A 16,667-nucleotide genomic window follows, 5' to 3' on the forward strand; every position below is an offset into this window, starting at 1 on the left:
CAATTTGAACTTTACTGTGCTCCTCCATAGAAGTCTATTATGTGAGGGGTTTAGTGCACCGCGCTATACGACATGCAGATGTTAGTGCGCCATACACTATCACTCAAGCGCTAACAAATACATTTGGACAATATGAGTGCAAAAATAGAAGCACTATTGATTGTGCTTGAGCAATGTTAATGCACAATCGCATTAATATTTTGCACTCCCCTTTTAATCTAGGCCTATGTCTTACAAACTTTAAGTATTTATTGACCATTTAATGGAGATATTCCAGTCCATCAGAAAGTAATTTTCAGGCAGCTTTTCACATATTTTTGTTTTCGTATTTTCTTTATTAATAGCCTTGCACTCATGAATGCCTACTTGGATCCTATGAAATTCAATATATTTACTCTTCACGCTGCTTTTTATAAGATTTGTGTGCATGTTCATTTCACATATTAAAAAACAAAATTGTTTCCTCCTTTAACCCCTTAGTGACCAGACCACTTTTCAATTTGTTGACCATCTGGGACCAAGGCTATTTTTGCATTTCTGCGATGTTTGTGTTTAACTGTAATTTTCCTCTTACTCATTTACTGTACCCACACATATTATATACTGTTTTTCTCGCCATTAAATGGACTTTCTAAATATATGATTATTTTCATCATATCTTATAATTTACTATAAAAAAAAAAAAAAAATATGAGGAAAAAATGAAAAACCCCCAAAATCTCTTACACATCTACAACCACCATAAAATACCAATGCTAAACAGTTTCTAAATTTTGTCCTGAGTTTATAAATACCCAATGTTTACATGTTCTTTGCTTTTTTTGCAAGTTATAGGGCAATAAGTACAAGTAGCACTTTGCTATTTCAAAACCATGTTTTTTCAAAATTGGCGATAGTTACATTGTAACACCAATATCTGTCATGAATCCCTGAATAACCCTTCAAATGTATATATTTTTTAAAAGAAGACAACCTAAGGTATTAAACTTGGGGTATTTTGACTTTTTTCATGCAACCATTTTACCACCAATCTATGCCAAAGTTTGGGGGGGAAAAAAAAATAATTTGATTTTTTGACAAAATAGCAATTTAAGAATACATTTACTGATAATATTAAGGGTTACTGCCAAATAACACCCTCATATGTCTTCAGCAGCATCTCCTGGGTACAGTGATACCACCCATGTATAGGTGTGTCGGGTTCTCGGGGGGCTAAAAGCTCTTATTTTTAGGGAGCGCATTCCAGTTTTTCAACTTGGAATTTTCACATCGGTCATCATGCACCCATGTCCTATTTGGGACATTTCTGAAGCTGGTCAATGGAATTTACCCCCATCAAACCATATATTTTTGAAAAGTAGACACCCTAGGGTATTTCAAATGCTTGTATTTTAACACTTTCCATGCACTAATTCAACCACCAGTCTTTGTCAAACTTTTGGGTAGTCATTCTTTTGTGTTATTTTTCACACACATTGTACTTTAGGCATGGATTCTCAGTTCCTGTTATGTGTTACTGCCAAAAAACACCTCAATATGTGTTCAACAACATCTCCTGAGTACAGTGATACCACCCATGTATAGGTGTGTCGGGTTCTCTGGGGGCTAAAAGGCCTTAATTTTAGGAAGCGCATTCCAGTTTTTCAACTTGGAATTTTCACATCGGTCATCATGCACCCATGTCCTATTTGGGACATTTCTGAAGCTGGTCAATGGAATTTACCCCCATCAAACCATATATTTTTGAAAAGTAGACACCCTAGGGTATTTCAAATGCTTGTATTTTAACACTTTCCATTCTCTAATTCAACCACCAGTCTTTGTCAAACTTTTGGGTAGTCATTTTTTTGTGTTATTTTTCACACACATTGTACTTTAGGCATGGATTCTCAGTTCCTGTTATGTGTTACTGCCAAAAAACACCTCAATATGTGTTCAACAACATCTCCTGAGTACAGTGATACCACCCATGTATAGGTGTGTCGGGTTCTCTGGGGGCTAGAAGGCCTTATTTTTAGGAAGCGCATTCCAGTTTTTCAATTTGGAATTTTCACATCGGTCATCATGCACCCATGTCCTATTTGGGACATTTCTGAAGCCGGTCAATGAAATTTACCCCCATAAAACCATATATTTTTGAGAAGTAGACCCCCTAGGGTATTTGAAATGCTGGTATTTTCACACTTTCCATGAACTTATTTAACCACCAGTCTTTGTCAAACTTTTGGGTAGTCATTTTTTTGTGTTATTTTTCACACACATTGTACTTTAGGCATGGATTCTCAGTTCCTGTTATGTGTTACTACCAAAAAACACCTCAATATGTGTTCAACAACATCTCCTGAGTACAGTGATACCACCCATGTATAGGTGTGTTGGGTTCTCTGGGGGCTAGAAGGCCTTATTTTTAGGAAGCGCATTCCAGTTTTTCAACTTGGAATTTTCACATCGGTCATCATGCACCCATGTCCTATTTGGGACATTTCTGAAGCCAGTCAATGAAATTTACCCCCATAAAACCATATATTTTTGAGAAGTAGACCCCCTAGGGTATTTGAAATGCTGGCATTTTCACACTTTCCATGAACTTATTTAACCACCAGTCTTTGTCAAACTTTTGGGTAGTCATTTTTTTGTGTTATTTTTCACACACATTGTACTTTAGGCATGGATTCTCAATTCCTGTTATGTGTTACTGCCAAAAAACACCTCAATATGTGTTCAACAACATCTCCTGAGTACAGTGATACCACCCATGTATAGGTATGTTGGGTTCTCTGGGGGCTAGAAGGCCTTATTTTTAGGAAGCGCATTCCAGTTTTTCAACTTGGAATTTTCACATCGGTCATCATGCACCCATGTCCTATTTGGGACATTTCTGAAGCCGGTCAATGAAATTTACCCCCATAAAACCATATATTTTTGAGAAGTAGACCCCCTAGGGTATTTGAAATGCTGGTATTTTCACACTTTCCATGAACTTATTTAACCACCAGTCTTTGTCAAACTTTTGGGTAGTCATTTTTTTGTGTTATTTTTCACACACATTGTACTTTAGGCATGGATTCTCAGTTCCTGTTATGTGTTACTGCCAAAAAACACCTCAATATGTGTTCAACAACATCTCCTGAGTACAGTGATACCACCCATGTATAGGTGTGTTGGGTTCTCTGGGGGCTAGAAGGCCTTATTTTTAGGAAGCGCATTCCAGTTTTTCAACTTGGAATTTTCACATCGGTCATCATGCACCCATGTCCTATTTGGGACATTTCTGAAGCCGGTCAATGAAATTTACCCCCATAAAACCATATATTTTTGAGAAGTAGACCCCCTAGGGTATTTGAAATGCTGGTATTTTCACACTTTCCATGAACTTATTTAACCACCAGTCTTTGTCAAACTTTTGGGTAGTCATTTTTTTGTGTTATTTTTCACACACATTGTACTTTAGGCATGGATTCTCAGTTCCTGTTATGTGTTACTGCCAAAAAACACCTCAATATGTATTCAACAACATCTCCTGAGTACAGTGATACCACCCATGTATAGGTGTGTTGGGTTCTCTGGGGGCTAGAAGGCCTTATTTTTAGGAAGCGCATTCCAGTTTTTCAACTTGGAATTTTCACATCGGTCATCATGCACCCATGTCCTATTTGGGACATTTCTGAAGCCGGTCAATGAAATTTACCCCCATAAAACCATATATTTTTGAGAAGTAGACCCCCTAGGGTATTTGAAATGCTGGTATTTTCACACTTTCCATGAACTTATTTAACCACCAGTCTTTGTCAAACTTTTGGGTAGTCATTTTTTTGTGTTATTTTTCACACACATTGTACTTTAGGCATGGATTCTCAGTTCCTGTTATGTGTTACTGCCAAAAAACACCTCAATATGTGTTCAACAACATCTCCTGAGTACAGTGATATCACCCATGTATAGGTGTGTTGGGTTCTCTGGGGGCTAGAATTCCTTATTTTTAGGAAGCGCATTCCAGTTTTTCAACTTGGAATTTTCACATCGGTCATCATGCACCCATGTCCTATTTGGGACATTTCTGAAGCCGGTCAATGAAATTCACCCCCATAAAACCATATATTTTTGAGAAGTAGACCCCCTAGGGTATTTGAAATGCTGGTATTTTCACACTTTCCATGAACTTATTTAACCACCAGTCTTTGTCAAACTTTTGGGTAGTCATTTTTTTGTGTTATTTTTCACACACATTGTACTTTAGGCATGGATTCTCAGTTCCTGTTATGTGTTACTGCCAAAAAACACCTCAATATGTGTTCAACAACATCTCCTGAGTACAGTGATACCACCCATGTATAGGTGTGTTGGGTTCTCTGGGGGCTAGAAGGCCTTATTTTTAGGAAGCGCATTCCATTTTTTACACTTCCCATTTTCACATCCCATGCACCCATGTTCTATTTAAGACATTTCTGAAGCCGGCCAATGTAATTTACCCCCATAAAACCATATCTTTTTGAAAAGTAGACATCCTAGGGTATTTCAAATGCAGGTGTTTTAACACTTTCCATACACTAATTCAACCACTAGTCTTTGTCAAACTATTGGGCATTCATTTCTTTGTGTTATTTTTCACATACATTGTACTTTAGACATGGATTCACAGCTCCTGTTATGTGTTACTACCAAAGAAGACACCAATATGTGGTCACCAACATCTCCTGAGTTCAGTGATACCACCTATGCATAGGTTTGGTGGCTTGTTTGGGCGGTGCAATGCCAAATGTCTGACATGTGTTTGTGATTTTTTTTCACATTTAACATATTTTCTTTGCCTATCGTCTTTTTTGGGGGTCTTTTAACATACCCCAATTTATTTGTTTTCCATAAATGTGATTATATTTAAAAAGTTGACCCCCCAAGGTATTATACATGGAGTGGTTTGATGACTTTGATGCAACCGTTTTAGCCCAAAAAATTGGAGAAAGTATATGGTGGTAATTTTTCAATTTTCATTGTTACAGACACATTGCTTTTTTACTATGATTTAGGAGAGACTGTTGTAAGTTATTGCAAAAGAATACTTCAGGTTGTTTTCTGCAAGGCACCCTGAGTACACCTATGCCCCCCATGCATAGGTTTGCCAGGATTTTGGGAAGGTTATGTTACATGATTTTAGTTATTAAAAATGAGAGTATTTCTTCTGATAGGCCTATCTTTAGTTTGGGGCCTATCACATACCCCACTTTTATTTATTGCATTCAAAGTGTATATTTTTTAAATGTTGACACCCCAAGGTATTGTATATGGTGTGCTTTGATGCCTTTGAAGCAACCGTTTTAGCCCAAAAAATTGGAGAAAGTATATGGTGGTAATTTTTCAATTTTCATTTTTACAGACACATTGCTTTTTGACTATGATTTAGGAGAGATTGTTGTAAGTTATTGCAAAAGAATACTTCAGGTTGTTTTCTGCAAGGCACCTTGAGTACACCTATGCCCCCCATGCATAGGTTTGCCAGGATTTTGGGAAGGTTATGTTACAATTTTATGACTTGTGATTTTAGTTATTAAAAATGAGAGTATTTCTTCTGATAGGCCTATCTTTAGTTTGGGGCCTATCGCATACCCCACTTTTATTTATTGCATTCAAAGTGTATATTTTTTAAATGTTGACACCCCAAGGTATTGTATATGGTGTGCTTTGATGCCTTTGAAGCAACCGTTTTAGCCCAAAAAATTGGAGAAAGTGTATGGTGGTAATTTTTCAATTTTCATTTTTACAGACACATTGCTTTTTGACTATAATTTAGGAGAGACTGTTGTAAGTTATTACAAAAACATACTTCAGGTTGTTTTCTGCAAGGCACCCTGAGAACACCTATGTCCCCCATGCATAGGTTTGACAGGGGTTTTGGTTAAAAAAAAACAGGCCCAATTTTAGAAAAAAATAGAGTAGTGAAATGTAAAAATCTGGCACAGTAAAAGTAAAAAAAACAAAAAAACATCTAACTGTAAACATAACCAAAAAAATATATATATATATATATGTAACAGCAAATGTATTTATTTTTTTAAAAATTGACCATTGTATGGTACCGCTTGAAGCAGTCCCCAATGCAGAGTGCAGGCTGTCCAGGGCAATCAGGACAGTAATATATGGTGTCCCTTCTCTTCCCCCTCTTGGTACAGACTCTGCATTTTTTTTGTGGTTTCTGCTTTGTGGCAGTAGGGGGGATTTTAAAAATAAAATGGGTAGCCCCAACTCTGCTCTCTCCCATCACCGCCCGGGGAGCAGGTGCATCATGGTACAAAATCCCCGTAATAATCTGGAGCTGAAACTGTAAAAAAGTCTTTTTAACGCTGGGGTTTGCTTTTTTGAACAACAAAAAAGCGTTGTGGGTTGCAATCTGCATTAGGTAAATTGCAACCTTTTTGTACCAGGCCCTTGTCTTCCGCATAATTAGGTAGGGCTGCAGCAGCTGATCAGCCAGATCAACCCCACCCATATGCCGGTTATAAGACTTGATGCACACTGGCTTCCTTATGATCTCAGCTCTGCCACGTACAGAAACCGCCACCGTCCTCTCTGTGTGGATGGTGGTAAGAAGGTATACATCCTTCTTGTCTCTGTACTTCAGTGCCAACAGCTCCTCTTGGCGCAGAGCTGAGGTCTCCCCCCTTCGTAGCCGGGTGCGTACAAGCTGTCCTGGGAAACCTGCGCGGTTCTTTTTAATTGTACCGCAAGCTACTGTATCAAAGCAATACAGTAGCTTGAACAAAAGGACACTTGTATAAAAATTGTCTAAGTACAAGTGATACCCTTTGTTCATTAGGGGTAATATCAGGTCCCAGACAATCTTGCCAGTGGTTCCCATATGTTCTGGGCAACCTGGAGGGTCAAGGTGGCTATCCTTTCCCTCATACACCCGGAAGGCCTGAGTATACCCAGTCTCGCTCTCACAGAGCTTATACACCTTTACCCCATACCTGGAGCGTTTGGAAGGAATATACTGCTTGAATCCCAGCCTTCCCTTATACTTCATTAGGGATTCATCAACGCATATATTCCTTCCAGGTGTATAAGCCTCTGCAAACCTGGCAGAAAAGTGGGTTATCAGGGGGCGGATTTTATACAGCCTGTCAAATTGGGGATGCTCCCTAGGGGGGCACAGGCTGTTGTCGCTGAAGTGCATGAAATGCAGAATCATTTCATACCTCTTCCTCGACATAGTCTGGGAGAAAATGGGGGTAGAGCAGATGGGGCTAGTACTCCAGTAGGAGCGAATGGAGGGTTTCTTTATGATGCCCATCAGCATAGTCAATGCCCAGAATTTTTTGAATTCTGGCACATTGATGGGGGCCCATTGCTGCTTTGCCAAATATGTTCCAGGCTTTGCAGCACGGAACTGATGGGCATATAAATTAGTTTGGGCGACAATGTTCCCCAATATATCATCGCCCAGAAACACTTCCAGAAACTGCTGGGGGCTAAAACCTGCCACATCTATATTTATGCCAGCATTTGCTGTGAAGGGTGGGATATCTGGCCTCTGGAGATGAGGCGTTACCCACTCTTCAGCAGCAATGGCAGCAACACGCCTCCTTCTGGCAGGGGGGCTAGCAGGGGGGCTGGCAGGGGGGGTAGCAGGGGGGCTGGCAGGGGGGCTAGCAGCCACAGATACATCACTATCAGTTGAGACTGCATCTAGTGATGTATCTGAGCACATGGCAGGGTCAAAATTGGGGTCTGAGTCAGAAATAGAGGCATCTGACTCTGACGCAAGGATGGCATACGCCTCCTCAGCACTATATCTTTTCTGTGACATTTTTGTATCTGTCACAGAAAACAATTACTAAAAAAAATTAAATTAACTAAATTAATTAACTAAATTAACTAGCAAAAAAGTACAGCTATGCTACTGCCAGTGATTTATAGCGATCACTGGCAAGCTAGGGGTTAATGGCTCTGAAAATTAAATTAAATTAACTAAATGTTTCTGAAAAGAGCCTTTGGGTTTTTAAAAAATTACAACAACAAAATTAACCCCTAAAAAAAATGCACAGACAGCAAAAAAGTACAGCTATGCAACTGCCAGTGATTTATAGCGATCACTGGCAAGCTAGGGGTTAATGGCTCTGAAAATTAAATTAAATTAACTAAATTAATTAACTAAATTAACTAGCAAAAAAGTACAGCTATGCTACTGCCAGTGATTTATAGCGATCACTGGCAAGCTAGGGGTTAATGGCTCTGAAAATTAAATTAAATTAACTAAATGTTTCTGAAAAGAGCCTTTGGGTTTTTAAAAAATTACAACAACAAAATTAACCCCTAAAAAAATGCACAGACAGCAAAAAAGTACAGCTATGCAACTGCCAGTGATTTATAGCGATCACTGGCAAGCTAGGGGTTAATGGCTCTGAAAATTAAATTAAATTAACTAAATGTTTCTGAAAAGAGCCTTTGGGTTTTTAAAAAATTACAACAACAAAATGAACCCCTAAAAAAATGCACAGACAGCAAAAAAGTACAGCTATGCAACTGCCAGTGATTTATAGCGATCACTGGCAAGCTAGGGGTTAATGGCTCTGAAAATTAAATTAAATTAACTAAATGTTTCTGAAAAGAGCCTTTGGGTTTTTAAAAAATTACAACAACAAAATTAACCCCTAAAAAAATGCACAGACAGCAAAATGCAGCAAAAAAAGTGCACCTATGCTACTGCCAGTGATATATAGTGATCACTGGCAAGCTAGGGGTTAATGGCTCTGAAAATTAAATTAAATTAACTAAATGTTTCTGAAAAGAGCCTTTGGGTTTTTAAAAAATTACAACAACAAAATTAACCCCTAAAAAAATGCACAGACAGCAAAATGCAGCAAAAAAAAAGTGCACCTATGTTACTGCCAGTGATATATAGTGATCACTGGCAAGCTAGGGGTTAATGGCTCTGAAAAGAGCCTTTGGTTCTATATTTTTTAACAAATAAAAGAAATAAATCTCTCTCTCTGCTAAATACAGGTCTCTCTCTCTCTCCAACAAAATGGCAAGTGAGGAGAGGGAGGGAGATCCACACTGATCATAGTCAATATTTACAAATATTGACATGATCAGACAAATGGGGTATTTTATTATTATTATTTTTTTTAGGGTGGGAGGCTCAGATTGGGTGACCCTAGCTTGCCCCTATGATGATGCAGGCTAGGGACACCCCCAGAGGCCCCATGATGCACTGGGCATCGCCATCTTGGATGCCTAGTGAAGGGGGAGGGGGGGGGCTATTTAGGGCTTTTTTTTATTTTAATCGTTTTTTTTGTTTTGTTTTTTTTACTTTTATTTTACAACTAACTAAGTGCCTCGACCCACCGAGGCACTTAGCAAACAAGCAGAGCATCGGAAGCGTGTCCGATCGCTTCCGATGCTCTGAAACACTGCCGGGCTCCACGTGGAGCGAAACCGGAAGTGATCACTCGTGGGGGAGTGATCAATCCGGTCCCGGCACTCGGGAACAGTATTGCAGGATGCCTAGACATCAAGGCAAGCCTTCAATACTGTTAGAGCAGCTGGAAGCGATTTCGATCGCTTCCAGTGCTCTGTTAAACCGACGACGTATGCCATACGTCCTCGGTCGTTAAGTGCTTTTTTTTGAGGACGTATGCCATACGTCCTCGGTCGTTAAGTGCTTTTTTTTTGAGGACGTATGGCATACGTCGTCGGTCGTTAAGGGGTTAATAAAAAAGTTAAACATATAGCTCAAATCCAACTTTTGGTGAAACTGAGCATTTTATTTTTGCATTAGAATTTCCATTTAATATTTTAACAAGCCAGTCAACTAGAAATGACTGCACAATATATTGATCTATGGGATTTCCTACGTTTCCTTTAATTTCTATGAATATTGTTCTCAAAATTTACATGAACATTATTGAGTTTTTTATGTAAATAGTATTGCCATTTATTTAACTATTTTAACTAATTTTTAAAATAAAACTATTTCCCTTTTAATGAAAAAGTTGTCTTTTGTCAAATATAATTCATTCAGATTTAGCCAGATGCATGGTGGTGTATATTTTTGTGCTTTGACTGAGCACTGACAAAAGCCATAATATTAAAGAAAAAAAAGAAAAAGAAAAAGGAAAGCAACAACATGTAGTTATGACGTAATTAGATGGTTAGTACATACACCTTGACTTTTAATATTAAGTAGTTTTGTTTTATCCATTTGATAACAGTGTCTGTAACATTATTTATGTTATACAATAAATATAATGTCTTGTTTTAGTTTATTTTACTTTGACATTGGCTATGTGTTATTTTGTAAGATTTCACAGAACATGTTTTTATTTTTAACCATTTTGTTCTTTGTTTAAGGTTCCCCATACTATTACAGTGCTCGAGGTACAGCGCCGCCAACTGCTGCCACCGCTTATGACCGCCACTGACAAAATGCAGCGACAACGCAAGCACTTATTAACGTTTGTAGAAATTATACCATCAGACTCCAATTGTAAAATATACTGAGAATTTTCAAGTCGTCCAGATGACAAGCTGAAAATGTCTGCTATGCTAATCTTTTCTATTATCAAAGATCTACTGGCTCAAATATCTCTTAAACTATTGACTTTACAAGATGATCTTCAACAATCTTTACTTGTCGTTTGATGAATAACAGAATCAAACCTGATCTGGCTACACTGGGAGAGAATGGAAAGTGACAGAGCAATGCAATTGCTGGCATTGTACTATTATTCTAGGTCTTGAGCTTATTGGTCAAGAAAGACCAAACCAACTGATAGTGCACCATTGTAAATATCATGCATTGTGTATTTTATGAAAGTGGCTAATCTTAAGCAGCAACATGGTACAGGTTTGTTACTCAAAATTCATACAGCATAGGATCTTTTATAAAATGCTGCACTGATTCAAAGAATTCAGTAAGCTTTAATCAACATTAAAAACCAGGTTACAACTCACAATGGTTAAACATGGGGCTGATGTCATATTTAGGAAAACCATACAATGATATTTCATCTATTATCATATTATGAATTAGCTCATGAAAGAGCAGTGCTTGGCACAACATCTTAATATATTTTTGTTTTTATAAAGGTTGACGCCTAATGTGTTTGAATAATATTAGAAACTTTACTACAAATGAAACAATTATCGCTTAATCTAAATGTTTACAACACCCAATCATATAGGATTATATGTGGAAAAATATATTTTGTGTAAAAAAAAAGTGTCAGTAAATGTTTTTAAATAATTTTGCTCTCGGCTCAAGACTCTTGCCTGTGGAAGACATTTAAACTCACAAATTAATTCATGTTTTATGTTTTTGTTAAAGTATAGTAGTTATATTGTGGGCTTCATATTTTTAGTCAGCCAGCCATACGATTTGCCAACTGATGAAAAGAAAAAAAAAGATCCTAAGACACAAATATTTCTAATAAATGTCACTTCTTCAATTTTGATCCTGAATGAGTATTTAGAGTGGTTCTCTTACATTTTCCATTCTGTATAATATCACAATTACCAGGAGCCAGGGTATCTTATTATGCAATCTCTCTTGTAATATATAGGATTTTCTTTCCACTTAGACTATATTGTAAAATTACCATGTGATATTTCCACCTCCAACACTGTGCATGGTGCCTAGTTTTGGTAATACGTCTCCAAATAGAGACAAATACCAAACAATGCATTTACTTTAGCTCTTTTATGAAGCCAATTCCCCTAACTCATCACTATTTATTTATTTTATTTTTTTAGATTCAAAGAGGCTAGAACGGATTTAAATTGATTATTTATTTTTTCTCAAACTGGTTTTCATAAAGGATGTGGGAAATAACCTTGGGATACATAACATTTAAAGAACTGAATGACACATTTTGTTTAACCTTTAAGAAAAATGCTGTCAGATATATTACTTTATATTTTTGGGGGGATGAAGCACCGATGACTTAATTTCAAAAGTTAGCAAACCCTGTATTTTAACGTCAAAAGTACCTAGTGTATGCAATTTATAATTCTTATCATAAACACTTTGTTTCATAGGAGAATAGTGTTCTTTTTTGCCCATTTTTTTTTTAAAGAACAGGAAAAAATGAATAAAAATTATAATTTGTAATTAAAAATGAAAAATGTTGTGTCCATTGGATAATATATATTTTTCACTCTACTGGTATATAAATAATAATGTATGTCAAATGAAGGATGTATGTCTCATTAAAATCATTTTTGTTATTGATGCTATTGATGTTTAAACTTACTGGGAAAAACAATGCCAATTTTAATTTTTTGGGGCCACATTTATTATGAAAAAAGGCTTCTGACTTGTTATGCAGCAGGCCACACATTTTGTGTACTACACTGAAAATATTTGATTCCATTAAAATTCTCTGTAAAACTTTAAAGGGATATGAAACCCAAAATGTTTATGCTTCAGATAGACCATACTATTTTAAACAACTTACCAATTCACTTCTATTAGCAAATTTGCTTTATTCCTTGGAGTGAACCAACGACAAGAGATATATATGTACAGTCACCTCTCAACAGCTAGTTCCCAGTAGTGCATTGCTGTTGCTAAGCCTACCTATATATATATATATATATATATATATATATATATATATATATATATATATATATATATATATATATATATATATATATCCAAACAGGTGCACTCACTGTGACATAAGGCATCCGCCGGGGTGCTGCGTAGAAAACATATAGCAATATACGTTCAACCCCTAGAGGTAGAGAAACGCTTCACTCTCCGGTCTTATTAAAAAATCCTTTATTAGGTATCCAGCATCAAATGACAAATCTCCCAAACGTTTCGATACCAATTGGTATCTTTATCAATGGGTAATCAGAACATATCTATACCAAAAGAAGGTTCCTTTTGGGATAGATATGTTCTGATTACCCATTGATAAAGATACCAATTGGTATCGAAACGTTTGGGAGATTTGTCATTTGATGCTGGATACCTAATAAAGGATTTTTGAATAAGACCGGAGAGTGAAGCGTTTCTCTACCTCTAGGGGTTGAACGGATATTGCTATATATATATATATATATATATATATATATATATATATATATATATATATATATATATATATATATATATATATATATATACAGGGTATATATATTTCAGCAAATTATACCAAGAGAACAAAACAAATTAGATAATAGAAGTACATTAGAAAGTTGTTTAAAATTGTGTTTTGTATCTGCATCATAAAATAAAATGTCACTTTAACAGAGATTTATTTTATTATGATATGTGGGTCATGAATTAACATTCCATCTGGATAATGGTGTATGTTACTAAACTATAAATATAGGGGAAAATGTATCTGTGATAGACACACTGAACCATAGACCATTAAAGACGATTTCTTAAACTGATTTCTACAATATCTAGTGACTTATAAAACTATACTTTAGCATATTTACTGTCATATACAGGGATAAAAGTACTGTAAATACATTTTATTTACTGTAAAAAAAAACAACAACAGGCCTACACTATAAGAAATAGCACCAGCACTTACTGAGCTCATTCACATATTTATTTGTTGAAATTGTATTTGGTTACAGTATTATTCTTATTTATTAACTTAAACTTTGTTATAATTAATTACAGGTTAATTAGGTATTATTAAATATATACCCATAAAAAAATAAAGGATGAAAACTTGTAGTGCATACGCTGTGGTTTTAAAGTACTCTTTAATTACAATGAATGCAATTACAGTCGTGGCATCATATACATACACATCATATGCTAATGTAGTTATTGACTTTACATTTAATTTTAAAGTAAATATAGACAGATTGTTGTGTTCTTTGTTAGGGCATTTTTTGTGTGTTTTATATATATTTTTTTCCAATGCTGTTTATTATTAAAATACCATTAAAACAACTCTCCCCTGCAGAGGAAAACATACAGTCATTTTTTGTATGACTAGTTTGAATTATTCATTTGAATGCTCAAGTTTGAAAAACAAAACAAAATGGCACCAATTTGAAAATGTCTAATAACAAGATATCAAATTAATTATGTGATTTACATTTTTAATCATAAAATATATACCTTAAGATGAATGAGAAATTAGATATATTATTAATTCATATGTACTATTTGCTATATTTTACATTCTTTACATTGGTATATTTTTACATTATTTTTTTTTAGCAAATACATCTACATTTAGCAGCTAGCATTATGTATAAACATGATGTTGATTTTTAAGTTTTGCGTTTTGAAGTTTGTGACTATGCATAAGTGTATTCTGTCATCAACTATACCAACTTGTAAAACTTTATTGTTCATCTAAAAAGTTTCACAACTAGAACACCAGAGCTCTTTAAAGAAGCATTAAAATAAGGTGCATTTATCAAAGACAAATGACCAGTGTGCCTGAAATTTGTAAAATATATTTACCTATTTACCTATTGCAAATATGTAAATATATCTGTAAAATGTATTTACCTATTTGCAAATGATTGATCTCCATGTTATACATTGTAGTATACACTTAAAAAATCAAATTAACATCCTATTCAAATTCAGCCTATTTAAAGCAACCTATTCTGAGATTTCAAAAGAAACAAACTGTACAAAACTGAACAGCTCCTAGAGGGTGCACAAATATTAAAATAATAAGTGATATTATGATAAAATTAATAGTAAGCAACAATGCAATATCTGATTTAGCTCAGAGTCTTCATATAAGCTAATGAGTGTCAATTATTGTGCAAGTAAAATGCTGATATATCATATGCAATTGTTAAATGTGACCTTTTGGGAAATTGGTCAATAGAACAAATCAAACTCAAATTTCTCTTGAGAAGTCCCCAAAATAGTGTTGAAGACCTCTCCAAACTGCATGGGCTGTTCCTTCTCAAAACCACTGGGTAGTAGTAAAACTCTTCACTCTGACAACACATAAAAACTAAGGGGCACCAGATAGTGTATCACATGTTTCCACACTTCAGCCCCACTGGTAAATCCCAAATCACAATGTGAAGCCCTCTATAGATAAGGTGTAAACCAAAACAGATTAGTAAGAGTGTACTGGGCCACTCAGAAGTTCCAGTCTGTTTGGTTTACACCTTATCTATAGAGGGCTTCACATTGTGAGTATTCATTTGGGATTTACCAGAGGTGCTGAAGTGTGGAAACTTGTGATACGCTATGTGGCGCTCCCTTTGTTTTTATGTATTTTGAGATTCCAAAAGTTTTTTTATTGGCATAACTGAGAGATAAATGATGCTTCTAAAATTAGAGAAAAAAATGTGCTACAATCTTCACTCACTATTCTTGAGCTATTGTATTTAAAAAGTATTTTATATATGAATATAGTTCCGAGCTTAGCAAAAAAAAAAAAAACACTGGCCAAAATTTACTAAGCATTACATATAAAATTGTACAAAAAGGAGTATTATATACATGTATTAGCTACCTGTTTACATTTATTTTTTTCTTATTAATAACCTTCATCTACAATTGTTAAATAAAAGTTTTATGCAAACTCCGTATTTGAAAATATATCAGATATGGTGGGTTAATCAGTTTGCTTCTTTCTATAAATCAATGATGCTAAAACCATTTTGTGACCATTTTGTCATTAAAATATAATGCTAACCCCCCCCCCCCCCCACACACACACACATACACAACAATTTTGCATGATTTTTCTCCATTCCGGCAAGTTATTGATCATCAGGCTCTAAGAAACTTTTAGTGTGCATCCACATGTTTGATAACAATTCCATTTTGTTTGTGTTTTACTCAGTATAAAGGATATTTTGATTTATCACAATTTGATAAATTTCCCATATGACATCATCTTCTACTGGTCTCAGATGAGATGCCATGTTTTTTTCTGCAAAATGACCAAAGTAAAAAAAATAGTATATACTCTATAAATGATGGGAATATATACAATTTCCATTATATTTTATGAATTAAGGTTGCTAATTCAGTAGTTGCAGGTTCTTAAACAATTTATAATGCCAAGTGGACAATTAGTATTTTAGCTTCCAATGCATTTTCCTTCCATTGACTTTTCATTTTGTAATAGCAAAAGTGAAGTGAAATATTTCTGTAGTTATAATATATATTCATGATACTGGGTATCATATTGTGTGGAAAATGTATTTACATTCAGTCTTTTGCAAACTTCTTCATACAAAAATGAAAAAAAAAAGCTTTAATATTTTTACACCAAAGCAGTCCAAGTTCCTGGCAAATTATGATGTTTTACTAAATTAGGACACTCATTGGTTTCCCAATAACTTGTTATAGACATTTCTTTCTCTTTCAAAAACAGTTTCTTAAAACAGATAAGAATGATCTGTACATACCCTGTACATATTCCAAGAAATGGCAAAAGACTGCTTGTGAATCATAATCTATCTATACTGCTTTGTCTTGCTATAGCAATATGTCTGTTTTGTAACACATAAAAACATGATTTTATTTTTTAATCTAATTACATCCAGCCTCATGTTGAGATTTACTGTAGCCTGGTTTTCACGTTATAGTGGCCTTTTACAATCATAAAAACAACTAAAAAATAAATTTCATTGCAATGACCATTGGAGTTTTTGTGCAAAAAAAATAATATATATATATATATAAAAAATAAAAGAATGCAGCATCT

The 16,667-nt window shown here is 35.1% G+C and overlaps 1 protein-coding gene across 1 annotated transcript in view; it reads left to right on the forward strand.

Annotated features, from left to right (window-relative positions):
* Positions 1 to 10,418, forward strand: part of PAX5 (paired box 5) — a 328,473-nt gene extending 318,055 nt beyond the window's left edge. The window contains 1 exon segment of the mRNA XM_053700643.1: positions 10,348 to 10,418. Coding sequence (XP_053556618.1) covers positions 10,348 to 10,418 — 71 coding nt within the window.
* The last annotated feature ends 6,249 nt before the right edge of the window (positions 10,419 to 16,667 follow it).

The sequence above is a fragment of the Bombina bombina genome, chromosome 2 (assembly GCF_027579735.1).
Source record: "Bombina bombina isolate aBomBom1 chromosome 2, aBomBom1.pri, whole genome shotgun sequence".
In the NCBI taxonomy this organism is placed as follows: domain Eukaryota; kingdom Metazoa; phylum Chordata; class Amphibia; order Anura; family Bombinatoridae; genus Bombina; species Bombina bombina.